This window comes from Aphis gossypii, chromosome 1 (assembly GCF_020184175.1).
Source record: "Aphis gossypii isolate Hap1 chromosome 1, ASM2018417v2, whole genome shotgun sequence".
Lineage (NCBI taxonomy): Eukaryota > Metazoa > Arthropoda > Insecta > Hemiptera > Aphididae > Aphis > Aphis gossypii.
The window spans coordinates 17,923,211-17,941,025 of record NC_065530.1 but is presented as its reverse complement, the minus strand read 5'-3'; the positions used below and the strand labels follow the sequence as shown (position 1 = coordinate 17,941,025).

Here is a 17,815-nt window from a genome sequence, read left to right as displayed (position 1 = left end):
TTACGGGGGGGGGGGAGAGATATGGGGGATAGATCCTTCCCTTGGTCTTTTTTTTACTAGTAAGTATAATAATGTTGGTAAGTGTACCCCCCTCCGTCGAGGAAATTATGTTTTCCGACGTATATCCCCCCCTGGACAAAATCCTAAATACGCTACTGGTTCAGCGTATTATAGTGGATTGTGAAAATTCGTTGGCGCACCTTACATCATCGTATTGCGCAGTACCTACACTGGTAGATGTTCATCCGCATATACTCGTATCCTATAAATAGTTTCAAAGAAACGGCAATGATATTAGTATGAAATAATAGCACGATTAATATTTATTGTTAGTAATTATAATGGAGTTTGTGTCGTATGGTCATTGCCAATGCTTTGTTTTACTGTATATTATCGCGTCACTAAAATACACATATACCGCAATCGCTTCGGGTGAGTATAAAATAATATATTATTATTAAAATATAGGTATTTATTACCTATATAAAAACACAATATTATCTTTTTTTTTACATACATACGTATAACAGTATATATGCACTCGATTAAAACAGTCGATTGATTGTATAATTGCCTATTAAATTATGTTTTGTTGTAAATTTTCTGGTTTAAACAATATTTATTTGTTTTTTCAATGTGCCGACTGCTGAATATACAGAAAAATGTTGGTGGACGGGGTGCCAGTTGAGAACATGGGCCGTGACTGGATGCAAACAGTATAATCGAATTGAGCAAAATACCAAAAATTGCTCAGGTGGTTTGGAGTATTACTGCTGTCTGCCGAACATCGACGTCCCACCTGCCAATGACTGTTGGTGGACAGGGTGTCAGCCGAATAGTTGGGCTGTCAAGGGTTGCCACAGCTACAACAGAACGGAAAGAAATCGGACGGCGTGTGGGACGAATGGCTTTAAATACGAGTGCTGTGCTAATCGTAACACCGCCAATAGGTAATGCGAATATTTTAGTTATAATTACTAGAATTCATTGATAATTTATATAACACTTGTATTCGTTTTTATAATTAAAATTTCTACCATTATTAACTACAAATTAATTAGTGATTACTAGTAGGTATATTCTAGTTAATTTATACTATATTATCCAATATCCAATCTAAATCATCAATGTTTCCCAGAGCGGTCGATAGAACTATCTAGAAGGGTAATAGAAGTTACAGACTTGATTTGTGGGCAATGCATTATAAACGCGGGAGATGGCTATTTTTATGTGCATTTTTTCAATCTGATTTTTTTTTTTAGCAGTAGCAATAGTAGCGTTATCAAAATGTTGTAGGTACGACTTATTAGTTATTGTACGTTGTAGTGCTGTACATTGTTATATTATATTTTTATAGAACAATTATTATTATCGCTGATCATAATTAACGCACATCGTATCGAATATGGGGTTTGGAAAGACATTATTGGGCGCATTCATATCATTAAGATAATAATAGTTTTCTACTTTTATTTGTAATTTATAAACTAAAAGGTATTACGCTAATTATTTGTCATTGTATAATTAAAATCTGTGTACTTTTTTTGGATAAAAAAAGTTTAGGAACCACTTGAATTATCATGCAGATTATATTAAAGTTATTTAAAAAAATTAATCAAAGGTGGTATACTTAGAGAGAAGAAGGCTGCAGAGGGAAGAAGCAAGCTCAAGGAAGATGGTGAAGGGGGACTATGGTAGAGCAATGGTATACAACTTATCTAAGTATAGCTTTGTGGGTCAAAGTTTGTTGTTCAAGTTTGACATTTGTTTAGTTTTAGTTTTAATTCATTTAATTAACATAACCTGTACAGGTTATAGGTAGTATTTATATATGTATGTACTAAAAAGTGAAATAAACTATAATATTATACAATTTATTTTACTTTTGAAATAATGAATTATTTCCATTCATTCATATTCTTAAATCAAGTATATAAAATTGAAATTCAGAATACTTAATATTTTGAAAATTAATTATAACACTGTATTTTGGAAAATATTTTTAGTACTATTTTCTTTTCATTAAAACTAATTATTTATTATTATTTTTTTTTATCGTAACCCCTCGGCATCAGAGCCATAAGGCAATATATATATATATTATATTGCAATATGTTTTGTATTAAATGGTAGATTATGTTAAAATTATAAATTTAGTAAAAAAACTAATAATTGATTTATAATTTATCTAAATATCATCAGCTGCGTATCCTGAATTATTTAAAAAATGTATAGTTAATGTTTTGAAAGTAAATGAAAGTACATGATAGTTACAAGACACAATCATGAAATAGGATTTTTGAAAGTGAATAACTATAAATTTGAAAGGGTAGCAAATTTCAAATATCTAGGGGTAAATATTAATGAGAATGCTGACAGTCACGAAGAAATAAGACTAAGACTGGTAGCGGCAAATAAATGCTACTTTGGACTAGTACCCCTACTCAAGTCAAAACTGCTATCATGGAAAACAAAAAATAACATTATACAAAGTTCTGATAAGACCAGTAGTACTATATGCCTGCGGCGCATGGGCAACAACAAAGACGGATGAAAATAGATTAGCTACGTTTGAACGAAAGGTTCTTAGAAAGATATTTGGGCCAAAAAGAAACACCCTAGGGGAATATGAGTTAAGAACAAACCGAGAAGTAGAAAAACTATATGGTGAAACAAATATAATTGGAGTCCTTAAGAGTAGAAGATTGGGATGGGCTGGACATATATGGAGGTCCGAAGGCCCTATAGGACTGGCCACGGACTGGAAGCCGGATACAAGAAGGCCGAGAGGGACGACCCAGACAACGGTGGAAAAACAGGATTGCAGAAGATGCATCGAAAGTGGGAGTAAACGACGGAAAAGAACTAGCTCAAGATAGAGAGAGATGGAGACAAGTGGTTGTTGCGGCAATGAACCTAAAGGGTCCGTAAAAGCCAAGAAAAGAAGAAGAATAATGTTTTGAAACAAAAATAATTTATTTTTTCCAAATCAGTTCGGTTTCATTTCTAAAAGGTCTACTAGAGTCTAGAGACCCACATTTTATAGTAAATAATCTTTTCCATATACAGCTGGATGAAAAATATAGTTCTATGAACTTTTTTGGATTTAAATAAAGCATTTGACATAATAAATCATACCTTATTATTAAAAATAACTTGAGCATGAGTATTTTAAATTTTTAATATTGTACGTCACTCACTTTAAAATAAAAATATTAATTAAGCCTAGGTGATTCTCTAGATAATATTCTTAACTTTAAGTTTGATAATAAGTAAATTGTCTCCAATATTAATGTTAAAAATATAAAATAGGATCTGCTAAACACAAATTTGCTATGAATTATAATATACGTAAGAATATGACGTCCTCTAGTCTCGTTTAATACCATTGTCCATTACAAATTTACAAATAGTAGATACTAAATGTGTAGTAATGTACTAATGTCCGATTTCATTCATTTTTAAATTACTGCTATGGTGTATAGACTTATAGTAATAGTGATCATAATTATATCAATTATTTTAATAAATTACAGCAGTAGCCAGTAGATCGTGAACATGTAAATTATTCGACTAAAATAATTAGAAAATGCTTTTATATTTTCAAGGATATTAGTTATATTTGAAATTGAAACGTATAATTTATTTATCCTTTATACAGTCTATATATTAATGTTTGGAATTAAATTCTGCAAAAATTCTACCTATAATACCTAGTCATAAACATATTTAAAAAAACATATTAAAGAAATTAATAACATATATTTTATACAACTATACAAGTCTGTATCTACTAATAATATCATTAATAGACTTGAAATTCAAGAACTAAATCAAATTTTTGAAAATCGTTTGCTACTTCTTCTCTATTATTTTAAGCATATATTATGCTAATCCATGTTTTAATAGCTATACTACTAATATAAATAATTTCATGTTAACGTCTTAAATTTAAAAAAAAATATATATAAATAGATTATCATGATAATGCAATAAATATAGGTAATGTTTATGAACTATGTAATTTAATAAATACATCTATAATGTATTTATATATTCTTTATTTTAAAAATGATTACTTGTAACTATTTTTGATTTTATATTTTTTTTATGTAATTATTATGTATCTGTATTGATTATTCTAAATTGTTGTGTATAATTGAACTCGAAATCATCATTAGAAGATAGTATTATAAAAAAATCATTGGTTTGAATTTTGCCTATTTATGCCTGTGTTGTTAGTTATTATTATGTTTATACAAAATTACTAAACTATAATAGATACAATAAGCAATCCAGTAAAAATAATTATTAATTTCCATTAACTATTAAATCATAAAAAACAGGAATCTAAACTTATACATATTTATTTTAAAATCATATTGATATGAACTAAAATTTTATTTGAATAAAAGTGTCTGTGAAGTATTACTTTTATTATTTTCATTATTAAAAAAAAAAAAAAAAATGTATTTAAATTTTATTAATCAACTTAACTTAAAATTTTAAACAAATTTTTAAATATATGATTATATGAATACATTACAGTTCACAGGGACTAGTTTTAGATTCTGAATGAAGTGATTAATGTATTGATTTATGATGTGCGTGTGTTTTTATTTTGTGTCTGTTTACAGCATATCTTGTCAAAAAAATGCTTCAATTTCAAACTTTGGGGGTGGTTTCCAATGGCAAAGTGAATATCCTTGGTGCATTACAGAGGTTAAAAATAAACATTTTCCAACAGTTTTCAAATATAAACGATTTTTTATATCAAAAATCGTTAGTCACAATTTTTTTTATAAGCGTTTATAGATCAAATTTTTATGAAGTATTGAAGTATGTCAAAATCACGAAAATTTGCAAGTAATTTTTTAGTTGAAAAATCATGAAGTTTTTTGTGTTTATATCTAAGATTAAAAAATTTCAACACGAAACGTCATTATAGAAAAAAATATTATATGCGTTTGAATTTTAATTTTTTACGAAATTGCGTAACGATAACTATTTATCTTCAAACGATTTTAAATATTTATTATTCAAAAAGTATACATCGTAGATACTTGAACATTTCACCAGTTATTTAGATTTACATTTTCTTTACATAACTTAATTTCCAAAATATTTTGCTTATTTTAATACTATTTATAGGCATTTAAAATATTCGTTTTTGTTTTTTTTTTTTAAAATATCAATAAAATATATTTTGGCTGAGTAAAATACTTGAAAATTTAATACAAAGTTCCTCATAAGTTAATTTTATAGCGATAAAAAAATTATAAGAATACATAGGTATTATGTACATTATTAGCGTTTGAAGTTCAAATATTGATAAAAATTCGTCAAAATCATGTTTATTTGCAAATTGATTTTGTAGGTATAATTCATAAAAATGTTTGTATAAATAGCTATAAGAGTTAAAAATAAATAAAAGATTTTCCATAAGTTTGGCTTACAATGATTATAAAACAACTTAAATGTTGTTGTATTCTGGCCATTAAAATATAAACCTCCTTTATTACTTGCAACCACTGGACCATTATATCTTAGGCTGACAAATCATCTCCGTTCAGAATCATTTTTCGTATACAATGATACCTATCATTGGATTCAAATTTAACACTCCTATAATATATAATAGTGATCCACATGATGGACACGGCACCTAATGTACAGCAGAGTGGTACCCACTTTTTTTAAAATTTCTATTACGGCTTCAACAATAAACTCATTAACCGGTTCAAAAATTTAAAATTATTATAAGTATATGTACATTCATCATGATACCTCATAGAGGAAATTTGGTAACTTGAGTAGTAAAAAAAATATTTTTTAGAGGGTACCTAGATATGGTTTTGAAGCTAAAAGCGTTTTGATTTGGTAGAGTTTGTTAGATTTTTGGTCCGATAGAAGTTGGTGTGCTTTAATGCTTCTCTCCACAGCGAATTTTATTGCATCACTGAGATGATAATTTTATTTTGAGATTGTAATTACTAGTTAAGGCTTTTTTAGCTACTTTGTCGGCTTTTTCTATTCCAAGTATGTTTTTGTGGGTTCAAAAGATTACCGTATTTGTGGCTATGGAGAAAATACTTTCTTGGATACTTTTTATGATTTCATTTGTAGACCCGTGGTTTTTATAGCTAGTGAAGAGCTCAGAGAATTACTGGCAATTATAAGCTAATGTTTTTCTATTACTGTACGATTAATTCAAGCGCTGTTAGGATCGAGAGAGTTTTAGTGATAAATATAGAATTGTGATAATGAATATTATTATTATGTTTATAATTGAGATAACCTTTTGGACTTTCAAAATATTTATTCAAGTACCTACATTTATATATTTATACATATAATATTATATCTATACATTTATATAGTACGCCTATATATGAATATTTTAAATGTATGCAATCATCTATCTTTTTTATCACTTTCTAGCTTTTACTTACCTACTTAATTTAATTTAATTTATTTTGCACATGCGTAAATGGTCAGTCAATAGTTTTTCGAGTAATTTGGCATTGATTTATTTTAGGTACAATTTATGTCACTATATATTTTACAAAAAGGGAAGTATAATAATTCATTATATGCAAGTACAATAAATGCTTATATTATATCATTACTATAAGTATTCACCTTTGAGAAATAATAATATCCATTTTTTTCTAAAATCGCATTTGAATGATAGTTAAAAATAAACATGTTTATTAAACACCTTTGGAAACATGTATTCTTACCGCCATATTGCCATAATTGTTATTTTCTTTTTTAAAAATCCATTGGTTTCAAAAAAAAAAAAATGTATGCCGAAAAATGGCTTCATGAGTTAATTAATCATTGCAATTTTCAATATAATTATTTGTCGTTTTTAATTGTATAACTGATATAATATAAATATATAATCATTTTTTAGCACATTTTAGTTTTAAATTTACAATTACAGAAAACCCGACGACAAGTTTAGTTGTTCAAATGGACTAAGCATCGAGTCGTCTGCTATTTGTGATGGTCATGCGGATTGTTCAGATGGTTCAGATGAGACCAATAATTTGTGTGCTAGACAAACGTATGGAATTAAAATAATTATAATAGCTTATAGGCTATAGCTGCAAGATAATAGTTATTATAAATTTATAAAATTGCATTTAATATTATTTATAATATGTTTGAGTAATATAGATGTCAAAGTTATGCATATCGATGTAAATATGGAGCTTGTGTGCATAAAAGTGCAAAATGCAATGGTAAAAACGATTGTGTCGATGGATCCGACGAAGACTTACCTGAATGTAAACAATACTCTATAAACAGTAATAAAGATACTAATGAATCATCCAATTGCCTGTAAGTAGTTTTTTAATATACTAGCATTTATATATTATTGAAAATATAATAAAAATATTATTTAAGATCAAAAATATAGCACATTCGTTGAATTCAAATTTTATTTTTAATGTAAATCGCGTAGGTAGTTGTGTGTTTCTGACTTCTGTCTCATGATTATAAGGTCATTATTAATAAAGGTAGCCAAATGCTCATTATGATTACTGCATATTAGTAGGTACCTAAGTCGGTAAGTGCTAAGTGGTTTTATATATGTAAGTTTCTACACGACCAAAAATACACTGACATACAATATAATTCCCTACTCAGCGATACAACGCAATTATTATCTACTTATCTCTTTATTACCTATGATTCGATAAATGGTAATCCAATGGTTGAATTCAGTATTCGTTGACTATTAACAGGAGCACTATAAGTTATAAAAATGAACGTAATTTCTTATAAAATGTACAGTGCAAAGGGAAACACTTTTTTAGTTATTATAAATTTTATAAAAAAATATACCGATAAATCAAATATATGAACTTGGAATTTGGAAGTATTATTTATTATAGATGCATATTTTTGCTTAGGAAGTTACGTACTTGCATATTTTTTTTTTATTTAGGACTTACGTGTGCATACCTAGGGGTAATTTTACCTGCTATATCTCGTAAGGGAATTTATATTCACCCTATTAGCATTTTACATTTTACCTACAACTCCTCTCCCCCTCCCTCAAAAAAAAATTGTATTTATCATAAGTAACTCCTTTTAGTGCAATTAATGTATGTGCACATGTGACATGAAAACAAACAATTAAAAAATATTCAATAATATACAATAATATCAGTAAATAAATGTAGTTTTAACCAGTCTTTTTTAAAAAAAAGTCAAGGTGGGATACGACACCCAAAACTCACTCCCACCCAAGTAATTACGCCATTGCGGCTATTAGTATATTACGATTATATATGTATACTCAGTATATATATTATATATATCTCGTAAGTTGTTAAAATTTATTGTTAGAATAATGTATTTTACTATTGGACTCTAGCCCGTTCATTAATAATAAACAAATAAATAAATAAATAAAAGATAATTTAATTTTCATACTTATATATGTGTTTTAGTTATAGTGAAATATTACTTACTATAACTGTAACTAATTGTGTTATTTTTTTATCTTTTTTTCGATCCACATTTTAATCTTTATTTAATATTAACACAAAATATTTACTTCATAGAACTAAAAAAAATTACCAGAATATAAACATTTTTGGAAATGATATAGAGATATACCTATAATCTATATATTATTTAATTCTTAAAATATATATTTTTGAATGTATAATATAAAATATAGAATACTAGCTATATTCTATATTAATGTAAAATGTAATTGTTAATTTTAAAACTTTATAGATAATATTTACATTTAAGATTTTTATTTTAAAGCGAATATCAGTACAAATGTAAATCTGGCCAATGCATTGATAGAAGATTTACTTGTGATGGAACTCAAAATTGTAAGGATGGATCAGATGAAACTACGAAGTTATGTAAAATGGTTCGGTAAGTTAGTTTTTATAAAATATTTATCATATTTTATTAAATATTTTAAATTTAAGGTGTCAAAAGTATACATTTCGATGTAATTATGGGGCTTGTGTCAGTAAAGAGAGTAAATGTGATGGCGTAAGACAGTGTGCTGATGGATCTGATGAAGAAAAATGTGATGAGATTAATTTAAACTCAAAACCGATAACATCAATACCTGTGTATAATACAATTCAATCAACAACGCAGTCTAATACAAGGTACATTTATTATTTTATTTTAGCCATACGAATAACTTATGCATTATTATAGGTAGATTAATTTGGGATTTCAAAATTACTAGGAAAATAATGTTTTCCCATAAATTGAACTTATTATGTCATTAAATTGTGTTATTTATTGTGATTGATAAAATATAATATAAAATCTGTAGCTATATATATAATGTATTTGAAAGTACCGGTATCGCGAACAAATAACCCAAGTAATTAAGTCTCCTAGCTCCCCCCCCCCAAAAAAAAAAAAAAATAATAACTCCGTGAAAAAACAACCATAGAAAAACTATCCTCATATGATATTTTAAATTAATTGAGGTGAAGAAATTAAAAAAAGTCGGCAAGTGGGTACCGCTCTGCTGTACATTAGGGGTGGGGTGGACCTCGGACTAGGGTAGATTAAATTTGAATGCAATGATAAGTATCATTGTATACGAAAAACGATTCTGAACGGAGATGATTTGTCAGTCTATAATATATTATAATTAAATATTGTCATATATTCTATTTTGAAACAAATATTCCGATTTCATAAAACTTAAAACTCAAACGCTCAAAACATTTTTTCTATAATGACTCTTAAAATTTTCTCTATGGCTTTTTGAAGCAAAACTTATGGAAAACTTAGTGTTGAATTTTTTAACGTTAGATATAAATACAAACAATTTTTTGAATTTTGAACTACAAAATAATTTGCAAATATTCATGATTTTGACGAATTTTTGTCAAAATTTGAACTTCAAATGCTAATAAAAAAAAATTGTGCCTATGTATTCTTATAATTTTTTAATCACTTTAATAATAACATATGAGGAACTTTGTATAAAATTTACAAGTATTTTGATTGGGCCAAAAAAATTTTATCGACACATAAAAAAACAATTTTCAGAAAAATTAAAAATATCAGTTGTCTATAAATAGCTCAAAAAAAGTCAAAATATTTTGAAAATTAAATCACGTAAAGAAAATGCCAATCTAAATAACTGGTAAAATTTTCAAGTATCTACGACTTATACTTTTTGAATTATAACAAATATCAAAAATCGTTTGAGGCTAAACCGTTATTTAACGCGGTTTTGTAAAAATTTAAATTTCAAACACTCATAAAAATTTTTTGTCTGAATCCGGTAGAGTTTTTTTTACAGATATTTGAAGAAAAATTTATGGAGAACCTTGTACCAAATTTTCAAAACTTTTTGGTCATCCAAAAATTTTTTATCGACACTTTAAAAAAAATTTTTTAAAAAAATCGAAAATTTCAGTGGTCTATAAATAACTCAAAAAAAGTCAAAATTTTTTGAAAATTTAACTATATACCTACAGATACCACTGACATTAACATTTGGTGAAAATTTCAAGTATTATCAGTGATTAGTTTTTGAATTACAACCATAAAAAAAAATCGATTTGGTCGAAAACTGGTTTTGCGTAAAAATTGCCGTTTTTCCGTCATTTTTTTTTTGTTTTTCTCGATTTTTTTGAAAACTGTTAAAAAATGTTAACTTTTTACCTCTATAATGCACCAAGGATATTCACTTTTACATCGGAAACCACCCCCTTAGTTTGAAATTGGAGCATTATTTCGACTAGTTATGCTGTACACAGACACAAAAAAAAAAAACAAAAAAAAAAAAAAAAACATACATCATTGTAAAATCAATACATTCATCACTTCGTTCAGAATCTAAAATACATAATTCAATTTAAGAAAACAATTATAAAATATTAATATTTTTACCATTTTTTTTTCATATTATTATTAACTGTAAAAAGGTTGACTATTTTTAAACCATACAAAGCTGATTGGCATTAAAATCTCGTGAATATGTGTGTTAGAACATTTTTATTTATAGGGTTATTTTTATCGATTATTATTTTTTTTTTATATAGAGGATGTACTTAGTTGATATGATGCTAATTGTTAATATTTTATAATTTAAGGAATTTATGCGTTTTACCGTTTGCCGAAGGGGTTATATATTCGTATCATGATTCAAATAGAAGTTTACCTCCCGGGACATTGATTGACCATCATCGCGCTGTAAAAGAGAACTGCGAAGTTGGATATCATAATAAGGCTGCCGATCAAAATGTTTTTAGGGTTTGTCAGGAAAATGGAAAATGGATATCGAGTTTAGAGAAATTATGTTTCAGTAAGTTATGTATTATAATTTGTATGCTATAATTATAACTTATTTGTATACTGTATGTCTATATGTCTGGTGTTTGGTTATATTTGTTCATAATTTTTTTATATGTTTATAGAAATGTGTCCTCCTCTAATATCTGATAGTTTAGACATTACATGTAATCTTAATGGTGAGAATACTAATTGTTCATCTCCGTCGATACCTAATACAATAGCTAAACCATCATGTAAGCCAACACATACTGTACCAAATGGACAAGTAGAGACTCCAATTGATTTACTTTGCCAGTCCAATGGAAAATGGAATAATCAACTATATAGATGTATTCCAAGTAATTGTATTTTTTTTATTTGAATATAAGTCCTTATATTTTATATTTTTATAAGAATTAAAGACGATACATTTTCGAGGGTTTGATATATTGGTTTTACATTTTATTATTATTTATTAGGTATTTCACTTTGTATTCGTCTTTAAAATAAAAACATTTTAATTTTTTTTTTATATAATTTAAATGAACATTAAAACATAGTCTTGAAATAATATTAAAACAACTCGATATGTCAGGTACCTTCGAAAATATTCTTTATAATTTTCGTAATAATATGTGATTTTATAATATGGCTCTAACATCCTTTTAAATCTTCAACATTAAGTTTTATTTTTTATTACATGGGTATTATTACTTATTAGTTATTACCATCATTTAAATTAGTAATAACATATTATTTTAGATTGCGGTAAACCATATACCATGTCAAAACCATTAATTGCAAATGGCAAAGAAGCAAATTATGGAACAGCCCCTTGGAATGTCGGAATATATCAATTAAATAAAATAAATTCCAATTATGACTTGATATGCGGAGGATCAATAATTACTCCAATTTTAGTAGTTTCTGGTAAAAATTATGCAATGTATTTAAGATTTAAAGAAGAATGATAATTAAATAAAATTTTAGCGGCTCATTGTTTTAAGCAAAAAGATGTACAATCTAATTTTACAATATCAATAAATGATGGTCTATACAAAATTGCTGTTGGGAAATACGAAAGAGATTTTACAGTAATTGACAATCAATTCACTCAAATGATGAATGTAATGAAATTAATAAATAATAATAGTAGATATGGTATAAAATATATTATAAACAGGAAACTTTATAGGTTGAAAAAGTTTATCTGAATGAATATTATCGTGGAGCAGATGGGTATTATAATAATGATATAGCTGTTATCGTGTTAGAAAACAGAATTTCTATTAGTAGTGCTGTTGCGCCAGTCTGTGTTGATTGGGCTAAAATACATAATAATAATATACGGAATGGAATTGAAGGAAAGGTTGGTTTTTTGTTAAAATAAATATTACAGTTGTGATTTAATTACAGGTAGGTAAGTACTTTGTCACCATAAACTATTATCCACTTGTATTATTTAGTTATGATTGTTATGAGTATTGACTCATTACCAACACTTATACAGTAAATTATTTAAAAAATATATTAACATTATACATTATAAAACTGTTTTCTAATTTCACAGATTGTTGGTTGGGGAGAAACGGAAAAAGGCAAACAAAGCTCTAATTTATTAGAAGCATCTCTACCATACATCGATCATGATTCTTGTCGAAGAATGCATAATTATAAGTTTGACAAATTTATAACTCCTGATAAGTTTTGCGCTGGTAGTAACAGTACATTAGGTAATAAATATTTAATTATTAATACCTTGAAATTATCAATTTTTTCCCAACAAAATTAGCTTTAATTTATTAAGCAATTCTTTTAAATATTAAAATTAATTTTTATTTAATTTTTAATTTAACCTTCTCCCCTACAATTAAAACAAGTAGGTAAAATGTATACATTATAATCATTGTATAATGATTTCTTTTATGAAATATTGCATTAATAACATTATTTATGCTATCTAGAAAGCGGATTTTTATGTAATAAAAAAGTCAAAATATTTAAATATTTATGTTCTTATTTTTGGCAGAATATTTATTAAAAAACGTGAAATATTTAAAAAAAATAGGTATTTTACATAAATGTAATTAATTTGATTCAATTTAATACAGCGTACATTTGAAGATTTTCAAATTTAAATGTACGATGGTTACAGGGAACTTTAAAAGGTACCGAGTAACTCTATTATACTTTTTTAGTTGATGGTGATTTTGGCACGATTAACAAAATAAAAATGGTATGTTCACAAATTAACTTAAATACACGAATAAACAAAAACAATTGTACATAATACTTTATAATAGTGTAAACTGTGGAGGTACCTAAGTCGGCGATATTAAAAATGGCCCTTGTGTACCACGAGTCATGTATTGCTTCCCTACCCGTTAGCCGTTGGTTCTCAACCTATACACCCCATATCGTGCATACCTGTCGCAGTGTCGCTCATAATGTATGTATTACGAACCATAGAGAGAAAACGTCCGCTATACTTTTAATGTCGCAGACTATACTATATTCTGTCCAGCGAGAGAACACTTTGATTCTGCGCATCCTTCTATATCACCCTGCTATCAAAACCGGTGCCCCTATTGCAGGATGAAATTCAGTGGCGGATAGGCTAATATTTTTTTACTGGGAAATAATTTGAATAATGGCCCCCAAAAAATAAGAAGTAAATGACATTTTGTTTTGATTTAATAACAATTAACAATACAATACAAAACTAATTAATAAATCTTACTCCTAGTACAAAACGTGTTTATTTGTATTGTTTTAAATCATATAAGAATATAATATGATATTTTAAACTTTTTTAAAGTCAATACATTAATAATTTTAGACTCATTATTTAATGCAACTTTATCAATTACGGTATCTGTGCTAATAGAAGTTAAAATATTTTTTTCTAAACTCAAATGAGTTTAAAAATTCTAAATGATCTTGAGGAATTAAGTTTCTCAAGTAATTTTTTACACATTTTAATTTGAAATCTTGGAATTTATTATGTGAAAAAAATTGACGTTTATCACTTGCACATTTTAATAATGCTTCTCTATTTTTTATACTCCGTTTCAAAGTTCCTGACTCATATTTTAGATTCTGAACGGAGTGAAGAATGTATTGATTTTACAATGATGTATGTTTTTTTTTGTTTTAGATTCTGAACGAAGTGATGAATGTATTGATTTTACAATGATGTGTGTTTTTTTTTTTTTTTTTTTTTTTGTGTCTGTGTACAGCATAACTAGTCGAAATAATGCTCCAATTTCAAACTATGGGGGTGGTTTCCGATGTAAAAGTGAATATCCTTGGTGCATTATAGAGGTAAAAAGTTAACATTTTCCAACAGTTTTCAAAAAAATCGAGAAAAACAAAAAAAAATGACGGAAAAACGGCAATTTTTCCGCAAAATCAGTTTTCGACCAAATCGATTTTTTTTTATGGTTGTAATTCAAAAGCTAATCACTGAAAATACTTGAAATTTTCACCAAATGTTAATGTCAGTGGTATCTGTATATAGTTAAATTTTCAAAAAATTTTGACTTTTTTTGAGTTATTTATAGACCACTGAAATTTTCGATTTTTTTGAGAAATTTTTTTTAAGTGTCGATAAAAAATTTTTGGATGACCAAAAAGTTTTGAAAATTTAATACAAGGTTCCTTATGAGTTGTTTTCATTGTATCTAAAAAAAATTAAAAATCGTTAGTCACAATTTTTTTTTATAAGAGTTAATAGTTCAAATTTTTACGAAATCTGTCGAAAACGCGAAAATTTGCAAGTAATTTTGAAGTTGAAAAATCATAAAATTTTTTTCTTTTATAACTAAGTTTTGAAAATTTGGTACAAAGTTCTCCATACATTTTTCTTCAAATATCTGTAAAAAAAACTCTACCGGATTCAGACAAAAAATTTTTATGAGTGTTTGAAATTTAAATTTTTACAAAAACCGCGTTAAATAACAGTTTAGCCTCAAACGATTTTTGATATTTGTTATAATTCAAAAAGTATAAGTCGTAGATACTTGAAAATTTTACCAGTTATTTAGATTGGCATTTTCTTTACGTGATTTAATTTTCAAAATATTTTGACTTTTTTTGAGCTATTTATAGACAACTGATATTTTTAATTTTTCTGAAAATTGTTTTTTTATGTGTCGATAAATTTTTTTTGGCCCTATCAAAATACTTGAAAATTTTATACAAAGTTCCTCATATGTTATTCTTATAGTGATTAAAAAATTATAAGAATACATAGGCACAATTTTTTTTTATTAGCATTTGAAGTTCAAATTTTGACAAAATGTCGTCAAAATCATGAATATTTGCAAATTATTTTGTAGTTCAAAATTCATAAAATTGTTTGTATAGGTAGCTAAGAGTAGAAAATTTAATACAAGATTTTCCATAAGTTTTGCTTCAAAAAGCTATAGAGAAAATTTTAAGAGTCATTATAGGAAAAATGTTTTGAGCGTTTGAGTTTTAAATTTTTATGAAATCGGAATATTTGTTTCAAAATAGAATATATGACAATATTTAATTATAATATATTATAGACTGACAAATCATCTCCGTTCAGAATCGTTTTTCGTATACAATGATACTTATCATTGCATTCAAATTTAATCTACCCTAGTCCGAGGTCTACCCCACCCCCTAATGTACAGCAGAGCGGTACCCACTTGCCGACTTTTTGTTTATTCTGTTTTTTGTCATTGGTATTCATAACTTGTTTAATATTAAATAATAAATAATGAATAAAATAATGTAATAATATATAAAAACTCCGTAGGTATATTAATAGAAGCTGATAGCACAAAATTTCCAAATTTTTATGTACAAATAAAAACTGTATATCTTGGTATGAAAAAGCAAAATATTTAATAAATATGTAAAAATATTGGTGACGTATTTAAAAATATGTATTTACATCAAAATATGTGAAAATATGCAAAGTAAAAAAGTCTCTTTTTATTTAAAATCAAAATTGATAAATTTGCATTGTATTTACTTAAAAATTCACGCCTTGTTTATATCTCAGTAAACAAATTCTGATTACTTTAATTATACAAAATGTAATATGATACTCAATAATATGTAATCAATACTGATCTGTAATATAATTAGTTGTATTATATTATTTATATTATTATGCTTAATAAATATAAAGGCTTAGGCTTCTCTCATTTTTTGCATCTATAGTGATTGGTGTGTCCTTGGTATATTTTTTTTGCTTTTACAGGACAATTTTCAATTCACCATGCCACTGATTTTAAATAATACTTACTATTTATAATTAATAATAATATAATTAATTAAATTTATAAATCTAGTGAACGGGTACTTATCATATTAGGCCCTGTGTGAGTCTTGGACTGTAATTTTAAGTTATTAAAAATTCCATTGAAATTAGATTTTCATCATGATTTTCTAGACTACCACAATACATCAAAATAAAAATAACTATTCAATTGTATATAATATAATTATTATATAAAAATAACAACAAAATGATAAATTATGGATAGCAAAATTATATAAATCAGTGTTATACCTAGTATCTACCGCCCAATAATTGTTGTGTGAATAAAATATTTTTAATTTCAGGACAAGGAGTCATGAGAGGAGATAGCGGTGCAGGCTTAACGTTTTTACATTCTGATTTCTTTTTTTTAACTGGAATAGTGAGTAACAAGGATCCAAACTTAATTAGTTCAATCGCAGTTTTTACAGATCTTCAGCCACACATCGAGTGGGTTCGTGCACTTTATAACAAATATACTTCTTATGCAAGTGACAGTATATAGGTATAAGTCTAATAAAATGTTAGCTTAATAAATATTATTTACTTTACGTGTAATTAAAGTCAATATTTATATGAAAAGATTTTTACTTTTGTGTAACAATTTTTAACAGTTCATGTACAATTATTTGTTTAAATTGAACTTAATGCGAAATTAACAGTAGATCATATAGGTACCTAACACTTATTTTTCACTTGCACTTATAAAGTTTGAATAATCTTTTGCCGAAAAAATATTTTAAATTTTACTACTAATTGATTTATAATTATAATTAGGTATTGTAATTGATTATTAAAATAATTACTATTATTTTTATTTATTTTAAATGTTGAGTATTTTATTAACCATTCGGTGTACCGCATTCATTATGTATCATGTATGTATCTATATTCTTCATAAATTATCGTTTAATTAAAAATCATACACATATGACAATCATAAAACTATTATCTATACTTATCAGGTCACTTATCTACGTAACACTCCACATATTTTAATCAATTATAAATAGGTATCAAATTAAACAAAGCTATCTCAAAATTAAAATTATCAATCAAAATACCGTGTTAAAGAAAGAAAACCAGAAGAAGTGACACAAAATTCCTCCATTATTAAACCTTAATAACTCTTAAGTTACAATTTACGGCAAAAAAGCAAGGTTCTATTATACCTAGTGATTAGTGACCTACTCTATACAGCAGAGCGTGACTCACTTGACCATT

General features: G+C 26.5%; 1 protein-coding gene across 1 annotated transcript; it reads left to right on the top strand.

The window, feature by feature from the left end:
* Positions 1–207: 207 nt before the first annotated feature.
* On the top strand, positions 208–17,419 carry LOC114128950 (modular serine protease-like). Its single transcript, XM_027993562.2, has 13 exons — positions 208–432; positions 659–950; positions 6,950–7,072; positions 7,186–7,350; positions 8,794–8,910; positions 8,967–9,155; positions 11,112–11,323; positions 11,436–11,651; positions 12,055–12,222; positions 12,283–12,419; positions 12,488–12,661; positions 12,863–13,025; positions 16,897–17,419. The coding sequence occupies exons 1-13, from the start codon at positions 342–344 to the stop codon at positions 17,094–17,096; spliced, it is 2,247 nt and encodes a 748-aa protein (XP_027849363.2). The 5' UTR covers positions 208–341; the 3' UTR covers positions 17,097–17,419.
* Positions 17,420–17,815: the final 396 nt, after the last annotated feature.

Coding starts and splice junctions, on each gene's coding strand:
- LOC114128950 (XM_027993562.2), top strand. CDS start 342: ATGGAGTTTGTGTCGTATGGTCATTGCCAATGCTTTGTTTTACTGTAT. Junction 433..658: donor ATATACCGCAATCGCTTCGG/GTGAGTATAAAA, acceptor CTGAATATACAG/AAAAATGTTGGTGGACGGGG. Junction 7,073..7,185: donor AATTTGTGTGCTAGACAAAC/GTATGGAATTAA, acceptor TGAGTAATATAG/ATGTCAAAGTTATGCATATC.